Genomic DNA, 19,485 nt, shown 5'->3' on the forward strand with positions numbered 1-19,485 from the left:
TTTTTTTTCTTCAATTTTTCAAAATAAAAATGTGCTTTATAGTTCAAGTTTCCACAATTTATAATACAAATTGATTCGCGACTTTGATACTTTACATTGATTTAAATCACGAAAGCTTTGTTGTTAAACGCGTCCAAAAAAAAAGAAATAAAAAAAGAAGTAGAATAGCCGTTATTAGTGCGCCGAAAGCTGTAAGATGTAAAGCTTCAAATATTTGGGCAATTCATAAAGTCGTTATTTGTAATTCAACAGTGACACGTCGTAATACTTTCTTTCGCGAGATAGACTTGGGAAGATTTGTACGACGCATCACGTGACACGTTCTGCATTATTGCGTCGATGTAGTTGTATACTAGCACGTAACAATATGAAAGAGCGAGTAAAAAAGGCAAAATATAAGTGAGATTAGCTTGCGAGAGTGATTTAAATGCATTATACCGTGAGAATATAATATGACCAGCGTGCATGTTGAAAATCGCGTTTCACCGAGCTTCGTGACGTCTCAAACTTTGAATCGAACCCTTTTTTTTAATCCTTTTTTACGCGAATCGAGATACAACGCAATAAACGATTACAGGAAATCCCCTTAGATTCGACGAATGTTTCATTTGCGTTTTTTTCCTTCTTTATCGTTTATCATTATTGCAATCATGGTAATCGTGGTGGTAATGTGATCGGAGTGATCAACACAGCGCGAGTATTGTACTCGTAGCCCGGTGGTATAGTCACGACCGAGATTAACGTCACAAAGAACAGTACACCAGTAATAATAATCATCATCCTAGAAATCTCCTTACTTTTCTGTTCGATTAGCCATTCCAGAACTCTGTCCTCGTTCTTAAGATTACCTACAAAAGGCACACACGCGTATCAGGATCAGCTAGCTTCGATAACGCACCGTGATCATTGTCGGTGTCATGTTTCGCGTTATCGCTTTATCGACGTGGAAATTGCTGAAAGGAACACGCTAAGTCACTCTTCATTATGATCATATAGATTCGAATTTATAATATATTGATATAATTTTCAAGAAAAGTTAGTAGCAGTCAGCGACTTTTAATCTGATCATAAAATGATCTAAAAATGGACTAAATACGCTGCATTATTAATTCTGTTGCATTGAAATCTTTTCGTTAATTAATTTATTTTTAAGTGGTGAAGAGTGACTTAATAAAGGGAGAACGCGTAGCATAAGGGTAATTTAATCTTGTTTCTTTTCCGTGAAAAAAAAAACCAGGATTATATGAAGAAGATAGGGTAAGCTCGATAATAAAAAAACAGAATTAAAGCTTTCAGTACTTACCGTCGTACATGATGGGGACTCCGGTCTCGTAATAAACGAGAGCCGGAAAGGAGAAAACACCGATTTCAGCCGCCAGTTTAGCATCATTTGATTTGACGAATTGAATACCGTGTTTGTCAGTATCATCGTCAATCGTTTCTAATTCCTCGAGAATATCCGCGCAGGTTTCACATTTGTCATCGTCTATTAAAAATTATAATTTTTCTATTATATATGATCTCGAGAACATACACACAATAGCCAATTTTGGCACGTAGAATGTATTTATAATGACATTAGCGTACATTTAGCATGAAGTTCACATTATGTATATATCTACTATAGAATGTCGAAAATAAGGACGCGCAAAAATAAATCGATAAAAGCGCGTTCTGAATACTAAAATATAAATTTATAATTTTTTGAAATTATTTTTATTAGAAAAAAATGCTATTTTTGGAATTATAAACTCTAATTATGTAATCTTTGAAAAGATAAACATTACATGCGTTTTACTTCACGTATATAAAAAAGAAAAATAATATCTTATATTATTATATATTAGAATACTTTTTACTCTCTAAGTGCGTTTTAATTGTGAATTTTTTGACTAATTTTAAGCCAGTTGTTATTTAAAACAAATATATCGAAAAAGATATAAATAATATATCCATAAATAATCGATAAATAAAAATATATAGGATGTTTTTTATGCATTATAGATATATTCTCATACAAACACCTTTTTTTTTATATATACATAAATTTAGTAGCTAAAAGTTTATACTTACAAAAGAACACGGCGAGATGCTCAACATCGTTGATAAGTACTTGTAATGTTTTTCTATCGACGCTCTCGATAACATCCGGCGTTGTTGTACGAAGTTCGAGGACCCATTCTAAAATTTCTTCCTCGTGCATCATGTCGCCCGAATAGATCTGTCGGAATTTGTGTCTATAAAATGCCAACGCCGGTAATCCCGGAAGGTCATATTCCTTTTCGATTCCCTCGTCGGAAATCTTTACAAAGTCGATCTCCTTCTCTTCGCACTCATCGTCAATGTTTTCAAGCTCCTGAAGGATCTTTTGGCTCTTCTTATCGCCTTCTTTATCTATAAGCAAATATTGTTATTGTTATACACGAAAAGAATGGTTTTGCTGAATATTCTATTTAAAAATTGAGCTACATACAGATTTGAAAATAATTTTGGACCATCAAAATAATTATAGAATTCCAGCATAATGAACAATACTGCAGAAAGTTTTAACATTCTATATAATTATTTTGTCTGTAACAAAATTATTTTCAGATCTATATCTAGCTAAATTTTTATACTTCAGTAAAACCATCCCTTTCATATAATGATACATTTGATACATTTGATCATTTTGCGATTGACATACAGAAAAAGACGACGACATAATCGTTCTCGTCGAGAATGTTCTCCAGCATTCTAGTATTGACTTCTTCGATTTTTCCTGGTATCTCCAAAGTGTCCTCATCGGTAATCCAAGACAATACTTCATCTTCGTCATCGAGATCGCCAGTATAAATCAACGGATCCTTGTTTCGGAAGAACGCGAGAGTTGGAAAATGCCTGATGCCATATTTCTTTGCTGTAGTGGTGTCTTCGGTAGTAACGAATATAATGCCCGTTTCATCCAGCTCGTCGTCAATATTTTCTAAATCTTCAAGGATATTGTCACATTTTTCTCCTTCGTCGCAACTTCCACCTGTCACAATTTTTGGCGGATTATGTCGTAAGCAATCGAAGAGGATATAGTAGAACTCCACATTATTTGCATTCCATTTATATGAACAAAGTTCACACAAATGGAATTTGCTTAGCTCCAAATATATCATAGCTGCTGTTCAGATAATAGGAACTCGACGACTTTGATTTTCTTTTTTCAACTTCTGTTATCAGAATTAATAAGTACTGGAAAAGGAAGAATTAGTGTACCTTTGTTATCTGAACTATTCAGTTATCTGTCTTGCCCTTTGACATGTTCGGATAAAAGGAATTCTAATACAATTAATTCAATGAAGCTATTAATAATTAATTTGACTTTCTGTAGATAATACTGATGAGAAATGTTTGCTTACTGAAATATACCACAACGTATTCATGATCCTCTATGAGATCCGTCAGTATCTCGTCCGTGACCTCTTCGATGGTAGCACTGTTCTTCTGTTCTATCAGCCATTCGAGGACTTCGTCTTCGTTTAGTAGATCGCCCTCGTATATTGCCGGAATTTTGTCTTCGAAATATACCAGAGTTGGGAGATGATCGATACCGTATTCCTTGGCCTCGGCGTCGTTATCTATGCGAACAATGATGATTCCCTCCTTTTCCAGGTCATCGTCTATGTTCTCCAACTCGTTCAGGATCCGCATGTCTTGCTTATCGTCCTTGTCGTCTACGGAAAAGAATTAATTCGCTGGTCGCTCTCACTTGCGACCATATAACAGCACCTACCTAACAAGTAACAGTGGAAGAATGTTAAAAGGAGGTAGAAAGACGAATCGATCGCTTACAAAACAGGACTGCTATGTACGGCGAAGTCTCTACGAGCTTTTCGACCATTTCGTCCGTTACTTCCGGGATCTCGGCGTGTTTTTTCTGATGCAACAGCCAGCCCAGTATCTGATCTTCGTTCATGAGATCGCCTGCGAAACGCAAATGAAAAAAATTTCTTAATCATTTCTCTATTATTAGTTATTCTTCTTTTTTAAATAAATGAAAGTTTTTCAAAAAACTAACCATCGTAAATGTGTGGTATCTTTCGTTCAAAGAGCACCAAAGTGGGAAGCGAATCTATGCCATATTCTTTTGCCTCATCCAAGTCGCTGATCTTCACGAAGGCTATGTTGTGCTGATCACAGTCGTCATCGATGTTCTCTAATTCACTTAACACCTTTTGGCTCTTCTTCTGATCTTTGTCATCTACATAGTAATGATAAAATCATATCAATAATTATGTCAGCATATATCGACAATTGAAAATAACAATAATGCAATTTTCAATTATCAGGTAGAGAAGAAAGAAGCTCTAGAAGTGTGTTACTGACAAAAGAGAACGGCTACGTGCTGCATCTTGTCTATAACCATGTCAAGCATTTCGTCGGTAACGTCCTCGATCTGGTCAGCCTTTTGCTGCTGCTCCAACCATTTGAGCACTTTCTCCTCATCTTCGAGGTTGCCTTCATACACCATCGGAATACCCTTTTCAAAGTAAAGCATTGTAGGTATTTTTTGAATGCCGTATTCCTTAGCCTCTTCCGCATTGTCGATCTTCACAAAAGTTACGCCAAGCTGATCGCATTCATCGTCGATGTTCTCCAATTCATTGAGAACTCTTTGAGATTTCCGATCGTTATTATCGTCTGCGTTATCGTAATAAATACGTTTTAATATTATTTAAATCTAATATTCATCTATTAATTTACAAAAGCTACTTACAAAACAATACAGCTATAGTTTTCCCATCTTTGATGAGACGATCCAGCATCTCATCAGTGACGTCTTCTATCTCGTCTTTTTCGAGTTGCGACAACAGCCATTCCAAAATTTCGTCCTCATCTTCTATATCTCCTGCAATTATTGTGTTATTTTTCTGAATGAATTAATCTACATAAATAATTTACAAACTTTTTCTTTTATTAGTCTAGAATCAATACGATCTTTTTTGTGATTTTATTTTTGATATTATTTATATTACCGTTTCGCTCAGTATGTGCGATTCACCTACCCACCGTCGTAAACATTCGGGATCTGCTTCTCGAAATAGACGATCGCCGGTAAATCGTCGATTCCGAATTCTTCCGCAGCCTTTTCGTCGTCGATCTTCACGAACTGAATACCGTGCTTATCACAATCGTCGTCGATCTTTTCTAGCTCATTTAGGACCTGCATAGAGTCTTCATCACCGTGATCATCTACAAGCACGAGGGCATATTACAAAGCAAGATAAAGCTAAGACAGATGAGACTGACAAAATGATCAAAAAGATACGAACAGAACAGAACGACTAAATTGTCAATGTTTCCAATTAGTGTGTTTAACGTTTTGGCGGTAACATCTTCGATAACATCCTCTTCATCTCCCGTGCTCTTGTTCGCTACCAGCCATTCCAGCACGTCTTCTTCTCTACTCAACTCATCTAAGAGCACGTACTGCGAGTTAATTTCATCTCTGTATTGCTTCATATAATTAAAGGATAAAGTAAAATACTTTAGCGACATAGAAAATTTGTGATAGTCACTCAATCGTTAACCATCGAATTGTGTATAGTTTCACTAAATTGTTGTAAGACATTATGTACTATTACTGTAATAGAAATATTCTGATTCGTTTTCTTAAAGAAATTAACGTAAATATCACAAAATTATCTTAATTCTAATTAGCGTTTAAATAATTAAAATTGTATATTGCATAATTTCAATCATTTAAATGCTGCAACGCATATGTCATATATTATTCTTGTTCTATTGTACTTACGTTCGTAAATAATTGGAATTTGATGCCTATAATATACAAGAACTGGGAGAGGACCGAGATTATACTCATCTGCCAACTCCTCGTCCGCAATCTTTACGAAGCCAATGCCCAATTGATCGGCTTCGTCATCGATGTTTTCCAATTCTTGTAGGGCCTTGAGACACTTTTTGCAGTCTGGTTTGTCTGTCCCATTTGAAATAAAAAAATGCATTATTGCGTGTTTCTGTTATTAAACGATCAACGCCATTCTCTCGAGCGTTTTATTCCGTTCACATATATAGCGTTTTTTCCATAAATATAAAATTAAAAACTTATGCTAGTTTAATTGAATTTTATTTTATTCTTAGATCACTCATATCCAATATCAGTCAATAATTACTAAACAAATAGAAAATACATAAATTATAAAATTTTGCCATGTTATCGAAAAACTTCATAAAATATTCCATTTTTTTAAATAATGGGGATGACCGTCTTTAGATATGTTAGATAGTCTTAAATACAAATGATATCGAAACGATTCGATTAGTCACAATTATTCTCAAAATTTCACTCTAATGCATTGTTTTATTCTAAACAGAAATATATATATATATATAATGCGTTCTACATATTCTATATCTGATTGATACACAGTTCTAAAGGCGGATGATAATTAAATATTTAATGCTAATATTTTAATTAGCTAAGAATTACAGTTCAAAGCACTATAATAATAAATGATAAAGGCAGAAAACTTAAAAAGCTTGAGATGTTAGTCGATTCTTTATCAATTACACAATTTAAACTATTATCAATTATTCTAGTTTATTAAAATAATTTTTAAAAGATTTCATGAATGTATTCATCGTATATTAAAAATTGTACATAAAAAGTGAAATGAGTGTAAATATTCTTGCCACTCCATTGATATCTGTTTTTCTTCGCATCCCTCTGTCGTTGTATACGCACATTTGAGCGAAGTGCTGCAGGAACGCGATAGATCAACTTTGATAATCGATAAACATGCAGATCGACAAGTCAAAAATAAATGAAAATTGTTATATGAAAATATATATCAATGTCGCCACTCCGGGTGATGCACTTGCGAAGAATCACTTCCTTACAAAAAAAAGAACGAAAAAAATAATCTCAGGAAAAAAAATCCATAATTCTTCGCTTCTGACATCATAATCAAATATAGCTGCAATAAAAGAATAGGCGTTTTAAGAAAAAAATAATTTAGCATTACAATGGTAGTATATAATTGCAATTGAACAGCAAAGTGATCTTTCATTAGTGCGTCAGCCGATATCGAATGCATATAGCTCTGTTCTGTGTGTGTATGTGTGTGTGTGTGTGTGTGTGTGTGTGTTTTACTGTGTAAAAAAGCTAGAATACTGTGCCACAGATATTAAGCACATCGATTTCTTATAAGTATGTACTTACTAGAACCGATGCCTGCACACCGCTCCGTATTTGGACCTATTCATATCAACACACACAAAAATTTTCACATATATGTATTATTTACAAGTATATTTTGTATGTAATCGAACCGCAAAGTGGATGGATACTTTCGACAGATCTGATTGTCGAAATTTATATCCTTATTGATATAAAATTTCCATTTTGCGATAAGATATTTTAGCTTGATTGATAATAAAAAACAAAAACAATAAAAATAATTGGGTGAACTTTACAGATAAAATAAAATAGACAAACTGATGTAAATATTTTATACAGAGAACGATTGCTATTAATAATAGATTAAAACAGATTAATAACATTAAAACAGATAATAGACATTAGTCATTTGTTTGTTGATTAAACAACGATAAGAAAATGTATCTCTTTAGACCCTTCTCTGTATACATGAAATTAGAACAACTGCAACTCAAGGAACATGAAACTGTACATAGTGATATATATGTATCTAATTATAATTAAGATTGTAATAATGATAGCAAAAGATCTGAAAGCCACCTCATTAAATTTGCCATTTTATTAATTTATTGTGTTTAATGATGATCAACGTGCATATGGCAGAATACACAAGAATACACAATATTTTAAAATTGTAGCGTATTTACAGGGAAATTAATCGCGATTTTTATATTTTATGTACAGATCCGCAGAACACAAATATTAATATTACATTAATGTTATAATTAACTCAACAATGTAAGTATAAAGTATAATATGTGTTATATTAAATTTATTTTATTGAGTGGAAAATTATAATATTGATGTAATGTTACTGTTAGTTTGTGTTCTGCGGAGAGTGACGAACAATTTCATCGCAAACGTGACATACACAATTGATTAGTAAGACGTCGGACAATAACAGATTAAACGGACGATAGGTACACGGATGACGATCAGGGTACATTACGTAACATCACTGTAGCACCGTTGATTTTTCGATGTTGACTGATACAATTATTAGCCTAGAACTTAGTTTTGAATGGATGCCGAACTATAGAAAATCTTACGAATACACAGACTAAAAAATTCAGAGGTGCCAGTTGAAACCAATTATCCTTTTTTCATGTCTTTACCATTAGTAAAAAAATTATTCAACCGTGCATGTAAATTACAGCTGTTCAATTACATACTCGCGAGCAACTGTCTTGTTTCGTATTTCTCATTCTCTGATTGCATTTTCTTCTGCTATTTCAATTGTTTGCTAGTTTAGTTTTTATTACGTGAGTTAAACAATTTTCTTAAATTACTCTACATACTAATTTGATGCAAAATTATCTTTTTTTACTTTAGATCAAGCATACGTAAGTAATCTTGTGATCCTTAAGCTTATATTTAAAATCATCAATATTTTTAAATATATTAGTTTTACATATTTTATAAAAATATTTTTATGGAAAAAATGTTTCCTTGTTACATTAAATTTTTTCTTTATAGTTATATATTTCACGATTTGATGAAAACATTCGATTATTGATTAGAATCAATTATTTTATTTTATTTGACTATTTTTTAAAAAATATCTCACATATGTATTTCATAGAATCTTTTCTAAGAAACGTTTTACAGCGAAATTTGCATGCACGATAATTTATTGAAAATAAAAGGATGAATGTTGGACATATTTCGAATAATTCGATCTTCCGAATGTTTTTGGCTAAGACTTAATTTAATAAAGAGAAAAACAGAAGACTTACAGAAGAGGACTGCCACAAAATCCGTTTCCTCAACAATCTTTGACAGAATTTTTGCATTAACTTCTTCGATACGATCTGGTAGATCCATAGCTTCTAAACTCGTAAGAAAATCCAGTACATTCTCTTCGTCCATCAAGTCACCTAAGTAAATAATTATATATATATATATATTTTTCTCTGTGCGATAACACATTTGTATATAAACAATATTAAGTGAAAATCGACTGAGAAATATTCAACACAAATAAGTGAAGAAGGGTCCCAGTAAACATAAAGTAATAACATAACATCAATGTTATAGTTTCACATTCATTAATACAGCTGTTATATGCAATGTGTGTAATATTCATTTATATTAAGTATAAAATTATAACATTGATATTATATTAATAGTTTGATGTTTTTTTACCATATTCAATCAAGACGGATCTTAGTGACTAATAATATTTTATATAAATTTTATAATTATCAGTTTCATTTATTAGTAAATTCTCAATTGTTGCTCTCACTAATTTAACATAATTTTAGCGAATTATTAATAATGATATTTATTATGCGTTTAAGTAGGTGTATTTAAATACTGGCTTACCATCGTATATGATTGGTTCTTTTTCGCGGAAATATGTAAGAGCCGGAAAGTTTTTGATACCATATTGCTTCGCCAGTCGTTTATCGTTGATTTTGACAAAGTCGACTCCAAAGTGGTCTGTATCGTCGTCGATTTTCTCCAGTTCGGCCAGGACTTTGTCGCATGTGGTGCAACTTCGAGCATCTGTAAACAAATTACTACTAGATCTAGGAAAATTATATTAAATAATAAGAAACCGGAGTAGACATCGATTGAAAATGCTTATATTTATTTTACATATAATATAGGTATTTAATAAAAATATAATACAGCACATTTAGTAGAACATTTTGTTAAGAGTGCATTAGGGCACACATGTATTAATTAATATTTAATTGTAATTTTTTAAAACTGCCAAGAAACACATCATTCATTAAAAGAATATAAATTGATAAACTAGTTTACAAGATTTTGTGCAAAAGTATATAAAAACTTCTAGGGTAATTTTTGACGTTGAATCCGAATTTTATAGAAATATTTCCATCAAGTCTGATTTTTGAGATACAAGAAAAAACATTTTTTTCCAATACAGTGAAGTTTTATTGAAATTAGAAAACAATCTCAGCAGTATTGAGCGTTTAATTTTTGTTTTTTATACGATTTTGAATCGGTTTTATATATTAAGGCGACTCCAGATGACATGACCAACGTATGCCAATTTTCCGCATATTAGCTAAATATTGGCCTACATGCATACGGATAATTATGCATGCATGCGCGCGTGCGTGTGTGTGTGTGTGTGTGTGTGTGTGTGTGTATGTGTGTGTGTATAATAATTGCTAATATAATGTACATTGGTATACACATCGTTTGGAGCTGCCTAGAATCCATCAATAGTCGCTTCAAACGTTTTCGTTCCAATACTGAAAATATTTCTCAATTATTATCAAATCTTGATGGAAGTCTTACTGGTCACTTATCGTAATGATTCAGGAAAAAAATACTGTATCTTAAAACTTGATATGCTATAAAAAATATATATCTGAAAGATGACATGTTATATTTAAAAATTAACATATTATTTAAAAAATTTGATCCGATGAATTTTTCTAGCGGAACATTCGAACTTAGCACTCTATAATATGTTAAAAAAAAAAGTTTTGTTTGTTTTCTTTTCTTACTCTAAAAATTATTCAACACTTATAAACTAATGTAATTAAATGGTTGACAAAGCTGTAGTGCTTAAGTGGACAACGATGTTTTGTACTCTAATTTTAAATAAGCTTCGCTTCCTCAGATGGCTATAAGAAGAGATCGATCCCGTTTTTGCACATTTTTACGCTTATCGTTCCCGTTCCTTGGCAGATTGCGTACATTCTTGGCGGGCTGCGCTTCATTCGAGCGTACAGAGAGCAAACCACTGTCTCTGCGGTAGGTGTTAGGTTACAATTATCGACTATAGGCATCGAGATATTGTCCCATCTCCCCGTTCTCTCAGTTTTCTGTGCTTGGGAAAATCATTGCGTTTCGTCGCGCGAAGACCTTGATTACGTCTTGCGATAATATCAAGCGATAACAAAGCGCGGGCGACGATGTTACGCGCATCGTCGCATATACGCTTCGCGCGCCCCGCCATTTTTGGTGACGACTTCCTTAGAATAGAGCTAGAAGAAACAGGAGAGGTGGTTCCGATTCTCTTCCCCTCTATTTCTGTTGTCTTCTTACTCGCTCTTAGTTTTGCCATCTGTCTTTCTCTTTTTCGCTCTCTTTCTCTCTTTCAGTTTGTTCACTGGTAACTTTTCTTTCCGTTATGCTTCTTTACTCCCGTGATCACATATCCGCATCTTTTATTTTCTTTATCTTTGCGCCATTTTTTTATCTACTTGTTTTTTCATTTTCTTTCTCTCTCTACGTTTTTGTCCATCTCTTTGCTCCGCCATCGTTGAGAGTAACGTAATAGCATGCGGTTAACGGACACCCCCGCGAAACGGTTGGCAGAATGATTTGACTAAGAAGCGTAAAGCGAGAGGGAGATGTATGAAACGCAGCGAAGGAATTTTCGACAAGCTGTGCCAGATAAATTGGACTGTGTCCACTGGTTGCTGTCGTAATAGTCGAAAGTTAAGAGAAATTTATCGATAGTCTACTAGTCAATACAAATTAGAAAAAAACACAAAAGAAAAACATGCCTTTAATTAACACAATACTATCATCTATCGATATCGTCTATTAGTTAATGACTGGTATTTATAGTTGGATCTTATATTTAAGACTGTCTTACAGTCTTAAGATATTATGAACAGCCAGAGAGCCGTATTAGCAAAATAAGAACAGACTACGAATACCACCTAATATGTCAGAAATCATGAATATTATTGTACTGAAACACGTCGAGATTAAGAGTATAATTATGATAAACTTAGAAACAGGATTCTTATTCTTTGAAAAAAAAACTCGTGAAGAAGTCGAGCGAATAAATATATAAATACACCGTCCTATATAAGAAGTCTATTTTCATTTTTTTATCGTACATTTTTTTTTTATTTTCTTTTTCTGAGAAGATTATCGAGAAAAAGGATCAAAATACAAATGACGTTAGGGATCGTTTGCGCATATCGGCATGTCTTATGACGATACTACAATGATCGAGATTCACACGTATTAAAAATACTGAGTTATTCTTCAAAAGAAATGAATATTATGTATGGAATTGTTCGAATGTAACATATAGATAAGAAATTGCTTATACAGCTTTTTTGCAAAGTAACAAGTGGCACTTCTCGCATTTTCTTCTCCATTAAAGAAGACAAGTACAGTTTCAGAATTATTTTACTCATCGTCATATCGTCAACTGTCACGAAGGGGCGAGAATAATTGATCAAATTATGTTTGTCTTTAAGGAAGAATGCATATTCGATTGGTTGGCATCGTTGGCATTTTTTGTTTCAATTAACTTTGATTAGGGATTCAAAATATATCTATATTTACTTATTAATGTTCAATCCGCTACTTAAATGCTCGGAATTTCCATTTCTACATCTTTTTCGATTAGAAACAATCACAAATACGGTTTCTTCATTATTGAAGAAAAAATATGGAAATTCCATACATTTAAACAGCGGATTGAATTGAACATTGTAAATATAGATATATTTAGGATTCCTGGCCGATCAACCGAAGCTAATCCGATGCCAACTGACGGACACACCTCAATTGAATATGCATTCTACGCCAAAGATAAACATAATCAAACGAATAGAATCAACATCACAAGAGAATCTGTAGTATATATGATATGCTTGAACGAAATAATAAAATAATAAAATGACTGATTTTATATTAAAAAGTTACATTGATTATGATAAAAATTATTTTATTTTTAAAAAATATTTTCACAGAACATGTCGATAGCAATCAATAACTGGAATTGATTCGTGAAGGTTCTGCTTTAATATCTTTTGTATATTTTGAATATCTCTCCTTTCAGCGGCAATTTCATCTTCTGGCCCGAAAACAAGCAAACGTGTTTGCTCACCCACTGTACTCCCCGAATTTGGCACCCTGCGATTACTTCCTGTTAGTGAAATTAACTGTTCCAATCATTACTTGATTCATTAAAATAATTTTATTCTAAAATTAGAGCATATCAAACAGATGTTTCTATTACTATGAACTATTCAGGTTTTCCAGAGTAATTCTCGTCTATTACGTATCCTAATATTATCCTAATATTACACTTGCAAAATTTTAACAATTATAATTTTTTTTAAATAAAATTAATCTGATTCTTTAATTCGGATTATGTATGTCGCTACTACATGAAGAAGAGAGAGACAACGAGATCGAACGACGGCCAGTGCCTAGTTTACGAGCCACTAAAAATACAAGAACGAACGGCCTCGCCCATACTGTCGTCGTCGTCGACATCGTTTTCTCGTCTTCGTCGCCGTTATCCGCGGATATCTTCGCCAAGGGCGTTTGCGATGTTCTCATTTACAATTATGTAAAGTAACCAAGATACATGAAATTGAGTCGCTCCAGTCGGACTGGTCTTGCTTTAGAATACACATTTGGCTCGAGATTATCGAGATTATAATTTTCCGTCGAGCACGTATAGAGAAAATTTAATTAACGTGAGAAATTCTTCTTAAAAAAGAGTAGCAAAAAACACACGCTTTAAGTCCAGCAAAACTCTGCCGGAATAACGAAGCTTGTCCCGACGTGGACTTAGTAAAGTGGAGTAACAATATAAATAAACCAAGGCGTAAATGTGGAAACAGACTGTCGGTATGAAGCATAAACATAGGAATATATTACACTAATCATTACTACAGAGTTTGGTCTGCGCTTTATATGCTTCAGCCAATACAGAATTAGATATATATATATATATATATATATATATATATATATACATTTTAAAAATTGTTTCAAGAAAGTAACGCGACTATAGCGATAAAATATTAAAAGGTTTATTACCAAGGATTATTTACATCACGTAATTTGTGTAATAATTTCATTTTGTTGTTATTTAAATAAATTTATTTAAATAAATTAATAGTAATTATCCCCAAAGTTGACAATTCATTCATAAAATGTAATCTATTATTATTGAAATTGTATTTTAATTATAATTTTTTCATTTTTTATACGTTCTTCTCAATCAAATGTCTACATCCATTACTGAATAAATTTTGCCGATATGACCTTCTCTCAGAAATAGAAGATAAAATGTTTGGGAGCACACTTCGCAATCGAATAAGATTAATCGTCGCACGTGCATAGAATGTTTCCGCTCTATTCGTGAATTGCTTCAAATTTATGCAACAGTCATCTATGAGTAGCTCAAATTGTTATTGATGTTTACAACACCTCGAATATATCATAATTGCAAATTTCGTAACTTTAAAAAAAAGGAACTCCAATGTAAATGATCTGTAGAAATTTCACACTTTTAAGATAATTAAAAAATGTATTTTATACTACAGACACATATATTATGATAACGAAAAATTGTAAAAGGCTTTCTTAGACACGTCGAAATAGGTTAATATTTTTGAACGTCTTCATTCATATTTTCCATTCATACAATTTAGTGAATATTGCTTGGAACTTTTTTATTAAGCGAGTACAATTTTCAGATGCCTTACATTTTTGGCAAACATGGATTTGGCAGTTGCTCGAAGTTTACAGAGATTAGTGCATAAATTAAGAAAAGAGACTCTTTAATTACTTTATAAATATATTTTATCAAATAAATCATATCATGAAAGTTGCAATTGCAAAGTATATAATTAATTTACTTTTGTTTATAATATGTATAAAGAAAAAAATTTATGTAATTTTTTACTTTGAAATTATAGCCCTTAAAGTAGTAATGAAGGAAATTCTAACTTAAATACACTTGCATGTATTTGTAGTTTTTAAATCCATTGACCCAACAGTTCTCGGAAACGAGGCCACGTGTCCATGCGGAATAAGTGTTCCACATCATAATGACGTAAAGAGGCAGTTTGACATCAAATCAGACAGTAGATAAGCAATCCTTTTTTAATTTTTTTCAGTATTTTGCACCGTAACATAATATTGAAATATATATTAAACGTAAAATTGAAATGTATAATTTATAATCGAGTAAAGATATCGAATTTTCTTAAATGATTTATATGAAAAAAAATTTTTATTAGTCATTAAAGCAAAATATTAAATTTAAACATCTTTTTAAAAGTCCATTTAACTATACGTAAATTGTAAATAACATAGTTATTTAAACGAAGTGATCATGAAATTCTTTAGCTTGAGTTGTTTAAAATGTCTGAAATGTTCACACCGCTTTAAAGACATCGTGACATTTTGAAATTCACACAAACTAAGAAATCTGATATCTCGAAGACCATTATTGTTATAATGGTCTTCAGCATTGAAACCTTATATAAATACACACATCTCAATGTTATTATAACTTTACATAAATACACATAACTCAATGTTATGCATAAGTACAAAAAAAGGAGAACTTGGAGAAAAATATTTGCTTATTTATCGTCCAATTTGAATCGTCCAAAGGCGGAAAAGGCATTCTCCCGCACAGTGGATATGAGTAATTTTAGATTTCTGGCCGAAAGGATGTCTAGGGCTCTCGAGATGCCGATACTGTTTTCGGTGTTATTATTACACGAACGAGACATCGCGCCGAATTTCACTCTCATCGAGTAACATAAAATATGAAAAAAACTGTTTTGCTAAAGTATCTAAAAATTTAGCTCGACACAAATCTGAAAATAATTTTGTTGGATCATAAAAGTAACGTAGAAAGTTTAAGCATTGATGACAAATGCTGCAAAAAAATATTGACATTCTAATAATTAATTTGAGCATCCCATATAATATTATTTTGGTGGTCCAAAGAAGATTATTTTCAAATCTGTATTCAGCTAAATTTATACATGCTACAAAAACTGCCCATTTAATGTAATAACTTTTTATTATGGAAATTATTTTATTTATCTTACGTCTAATTTCATATAGTCAATTATTACTCAATATCGTAAATAATATCAGATTTTTTTAGAACAGATGTACTATCCTATCTCTTTCTATTCTTCCTTCTCTTATATTTATTAAAAATATTTCAGAAGTGTGTTAAAGTGGCGATATAATAGCAATACATTATGTGAGGAAGCTCACTCTTTTCGTTACACCTGTTGGTGACAACAAAGAAGTCGTCGATTCAAGATAAAGAGAAAAGGATAGGGAGTACATACGAGTCTCGAAACGGTAACCCAGAAGAAAAGAATTCGACACGAGCGTACAGCGACATGAGTCGCGAGGACGCAGCCGCAGCTGGAAATAGGTTCGACGCGAGAGCTCGTCGTCTGGGTCCTCCGACGCTTCGCCAGTCGATTCTATCGTACATCTCTTTCGATAATCGTTCTCCTTCCTTCCTTCCTTCTCGTTCTACGCCAAAAATTCTCGTATCAAGATTTTACATCTTCTTTTCTATATGAAATCATCGCTTCGTATCTCTAATTTTTATCATATAAAAACTTTTTTTTCATAGAAAGAAATAATTCATAAATTAATGTTTCGAATAACTTGACAGGTCCTCAGCTTCTTAGCTTAGGCTGACGTAAACATGGGTTGATAAAGTGAAAAAGAGAAAAGCTTCATTCGCACGAGTACGACAGCGTCAAATAGACAGATCCGGATATCTGATATATCTGGAAATAGGTTCAGCGCCCGGGATTCAGCTCATCATCTGGGATCCTTCGTGGATCCTCTGGGATCTCCTGGTTAGCTCTGATAGGATTCTGTGCATCATTTCGCGAAACTTCAGGGAAATTGAAGTCGACGCGCTGCTGGTGACAGATCCGTATTACGCGACGTCGCGAGCTGAAGGCAATCTATCGAATGCACAGGGTGGTCGTCGTGGCTGGGATTATGTTTTCAGCGGGGACGATAGCCGTGAAGAAGAGAGGGATAAGCGCAAAAATAACTTTAACGTGCGCTAAAAGTGGCGTCCACCGGAGCGCCAGCCTTGCTACAGCACGTTTAAGAGACGGGCGGATCTTTTGACGATCTTCCTTCGATTCGGTCGATCAATCTTAAATTTCAGGACGCGTTTTGCACTTTAATGTCTCTATTAAATCCAGACTAAAAGGAAAATCACGGAGGAAAAAACATTGAAGAACACCCGAGCGGAACAAAAAGTCAAAGTGACTTCTGGACTTCCATTTTGGAGTCATTTTGACGTCTCTACTTGAATAAGAACTTCCTTTGACTTTGCACAACAAATGTCTCTACTATACACCGCGCGCATTAACTTAAAAAGATTAGGTGTAATGCTGTCTTCATCTTGCTTCCGTGCGGCTAAAGTTACGGTGAAATAGGATTTCGTGACAATGTATTTTGAGTCGACGCGGTAAAAGTAAACTTCTCATGCTTACCGCACGTTCGTGGCACGATGCATGTTGGTGCGTTTGCGACCGAAAATCTGGGGTCGATTATATCACTCGGTATTACGAAAAGATGATTCAAGAGAAAATCACGGTAAGTATGCGAGCTCTCAGGCGATATGCAATGCAAACGCGTGAACAGGTTGTCAGAAATTTTATCTCGCTCCGGAAAACCTTACTCCCTGCGAGATATGCACTTGCAAACTTATTATTTCCATAATGTCCTTCATTCCTTTTCAGTTTTCAGTTATCATCTTTTCGAAGTCACGATGATCGATTTCTCCGAGACGTGTGTGAAATTTGAATATAATATACAAATATAGTGTATTAATCCTCAGCAATTTCGCAAAATTAATTGTCTCGCTCAAAATCATATATTAATGTATCAGACATTTAATTGTACAATGTTTGACATGTTGAAAAATATTATTATATTACATTTATTTTAATATGAATTATTACATTTATTTAATATAAATTGAATTAATTTAAATTAATATTACACGCGAGTCTTAAGTGAATTCGACAAATCAGATCATGGCTGAATCTCTGTGATCGTCGCTCGTGCGCTTCCGCATCTCGTTATGCGTCACACTAATGAGTCAGTTCTCGCTATATGTGTTTCCTGGATTGCTCTACAAGCAAAGACTCGTAATTGGTCTCCCTCCTATCACGAAATCCGGAGATGTATACAAATCTGAATTAATGCGTCTTTTTAAAACATCCTGTTGAAGCTCACCCTGTGAATATATTTTTAAATACCATAAGGGACATATCGGATATATTGACACACATCACACGCACATTTACGTATTGAATTTCACAGATGTGTAATTCTATATTTATCTTATAAAAAAAAATGCAGGGAAACCCGATATTTGTCTCGTCTATTGAAAAAAAGGAAGGATTGTGTTACATCAATTATCTTTGGGGAGCTCTGAAATGCATACACAAGGATATATTTTGGCTGATTGCCATGCGAGATGTGACCTTCGGTATATTCAGCATATAGTGCAATTCAATATCTCAATACATTTAAAAAAGAAACAAAGTCGTCCAATTAATTCAGATATTCTTCTACGGATGATTGGCGAGAAAGGTCGTCTACTGCTTAAATTAAATGAAGCGTTTCGCGCGCGGCATTAGGTTGCTAGATTAGCAAACTCGGGAGGCCACCTCGAGACAGGCCGTCCTACTGAGCGGTCGTAGCACTTGGCAGAAGAAGTAGATTTAGTACCTGTTAATTCTCACGTGAGGGTAATTTGCGGCAGTAGAACTATCGTTCATAAAACGTGTATATCGATTAAAGTATCGTGAACTATAACTTAACAAAAGGCTTAGTCATACAATCATCTTTCTGAAGAGAGAGAGAGAAAGAAAGAGATAAAATTGAAAAGAATATTAAATTAATACGGAATAAAACTTTATTTTTTGGAAGCAATATAAATTTTAATATATGTTTTGAAAAAAAAAAAAAAAAACTGTCACATTTTTTCCCCACTGCAAAAAATGCAGTGTACGACACTTTTTATTAATATCATCGATATATTTTATGCGATAAATTTTTAATATTTGTTTTTAAAGATAAAAACGTATAAATAAAAATGATAACTATTTATAAATAAATTTCCCGCGGTCATTCTAAAAAATTATTATTTCTTTTGCTACATATAGAACAGTCTTAATGGCGAACAGTATTCCGTAACTCTAACTGTAGCTTTCATCAACACCCACACTCGCGTTATATAATAAATATGTTAACAAGAATTCGAATAGTATTTTAATACATTTTTATTATTACAATTAACCAAAATAAATGAGCCTAATATGATAAGAAATGAAAAAAATCATAAAACCACACGAAAACGATGTAAAGGTGGTAGAGTAACACAGTTTTACAAAGATAGAAATTTAAAATATTGTTCTATTTAAAGCCAATAATTCAGTAGCCATACTTTTTTCATTCTTACAAAACTTGGTAAGAATTTATATTAATGATTTACATAAATAATTTAC

At 33.0% G+C, this 19,485-nt stretch overlaps 1 protein-coding gene across 6 annotated transcripts in view; it reads right to left on the minus strand.

Annotated features, from left to right (window-relative positions):
• The window catches only part of hlk (hulk), a 37,395-nt gene that overhangs the window by 16,823 nt on the left and 1,087 nt on the right, over nucleotides 1–19,485 (minus strand). For 2 of the 6 annotated variants that reach the window (XM_087413529.1, XM_087413531.1), the window contains exons 2-15: nucleotides 9,536–9,718; nucleotides 8,947–9,087; nucleotides 7,214–7,249; nucleotides 5,786–5,968; nucleotides 5,304–5,447; nucleotides 5,041–5,223; nucleotides 4,748–4,879; nucleotides 4,357–4,671; nucleotides 4,049–4,231; nucleotides 3,823–3,954; nucleotides 3,390–3,704; nucleotides 2,687–3,016; nucleotides 2,074–2,394; nucleotides 1,304–1,486 (exon numbers count right to left, since the gene is read on the minus strand). In XM_087413529.1, coding sequence (XP_087269655.1) covers nucleotides 1,304–1,486; nucleotides 2,074–2,394; nucleotides 2,687–3,016; nucleotides 3,390–3,704; nucleotides 3,823–3,954; nucleotides 4,049–4,231; nucleotides 4,357–4,671; nucleotides 4,748–4,879; nucleotides 5,041–5,223; nucleotides 5,304–5,447; nucleotides 5,786–5,968; nucleotides 7,214–7,249; nucleotides 8,947–9,087; nucleotides 9,536–9,718 — 2,781 coding nt within the window. Of the gene's footprint in view, nucleotides 1–797; nucleotides 849–1,303; nucleotides 1,487–2,073; nucleotides 2,395–2,686; nucleotides 3,017–3,389; nucleotides 3,705–3,822; nucleotides 3,955–4,048; nucleotides 4,232–4,356; nucleotides 4,672–4,747; nucleotides 4,880–5,040; nucleotides 5,224–5,303; nucleotides 5,461–5,785; nucleotides 5,969–7,213; nucleotides 7,250–8,946; nucleotides 9,088–9,535; nucleotides 9,719–19,485 lie in introns of those variants that run through there. The other 4 variants (XM_087413530.1, XM_087413532.1, XM_087413534.1 and 1 more) reach the window with 3 other exon arrangements.

This window comes from Acromyrmex echinatior, chromosome 14 (assembly GCF_024713525.1).
Source record: "Acromyrmex echinatior isolate Ae372 chromosome 14, ASM2471352v2, whole genome shotgun sequence".
In the NCBI taxonomy this organism is placed as follows: Eukaryota; Metazoa; Arthropoda; class Insecta; order Hymenoptera; family Formicidae; genus Acromyrmex; species Acromyrmex echinatior.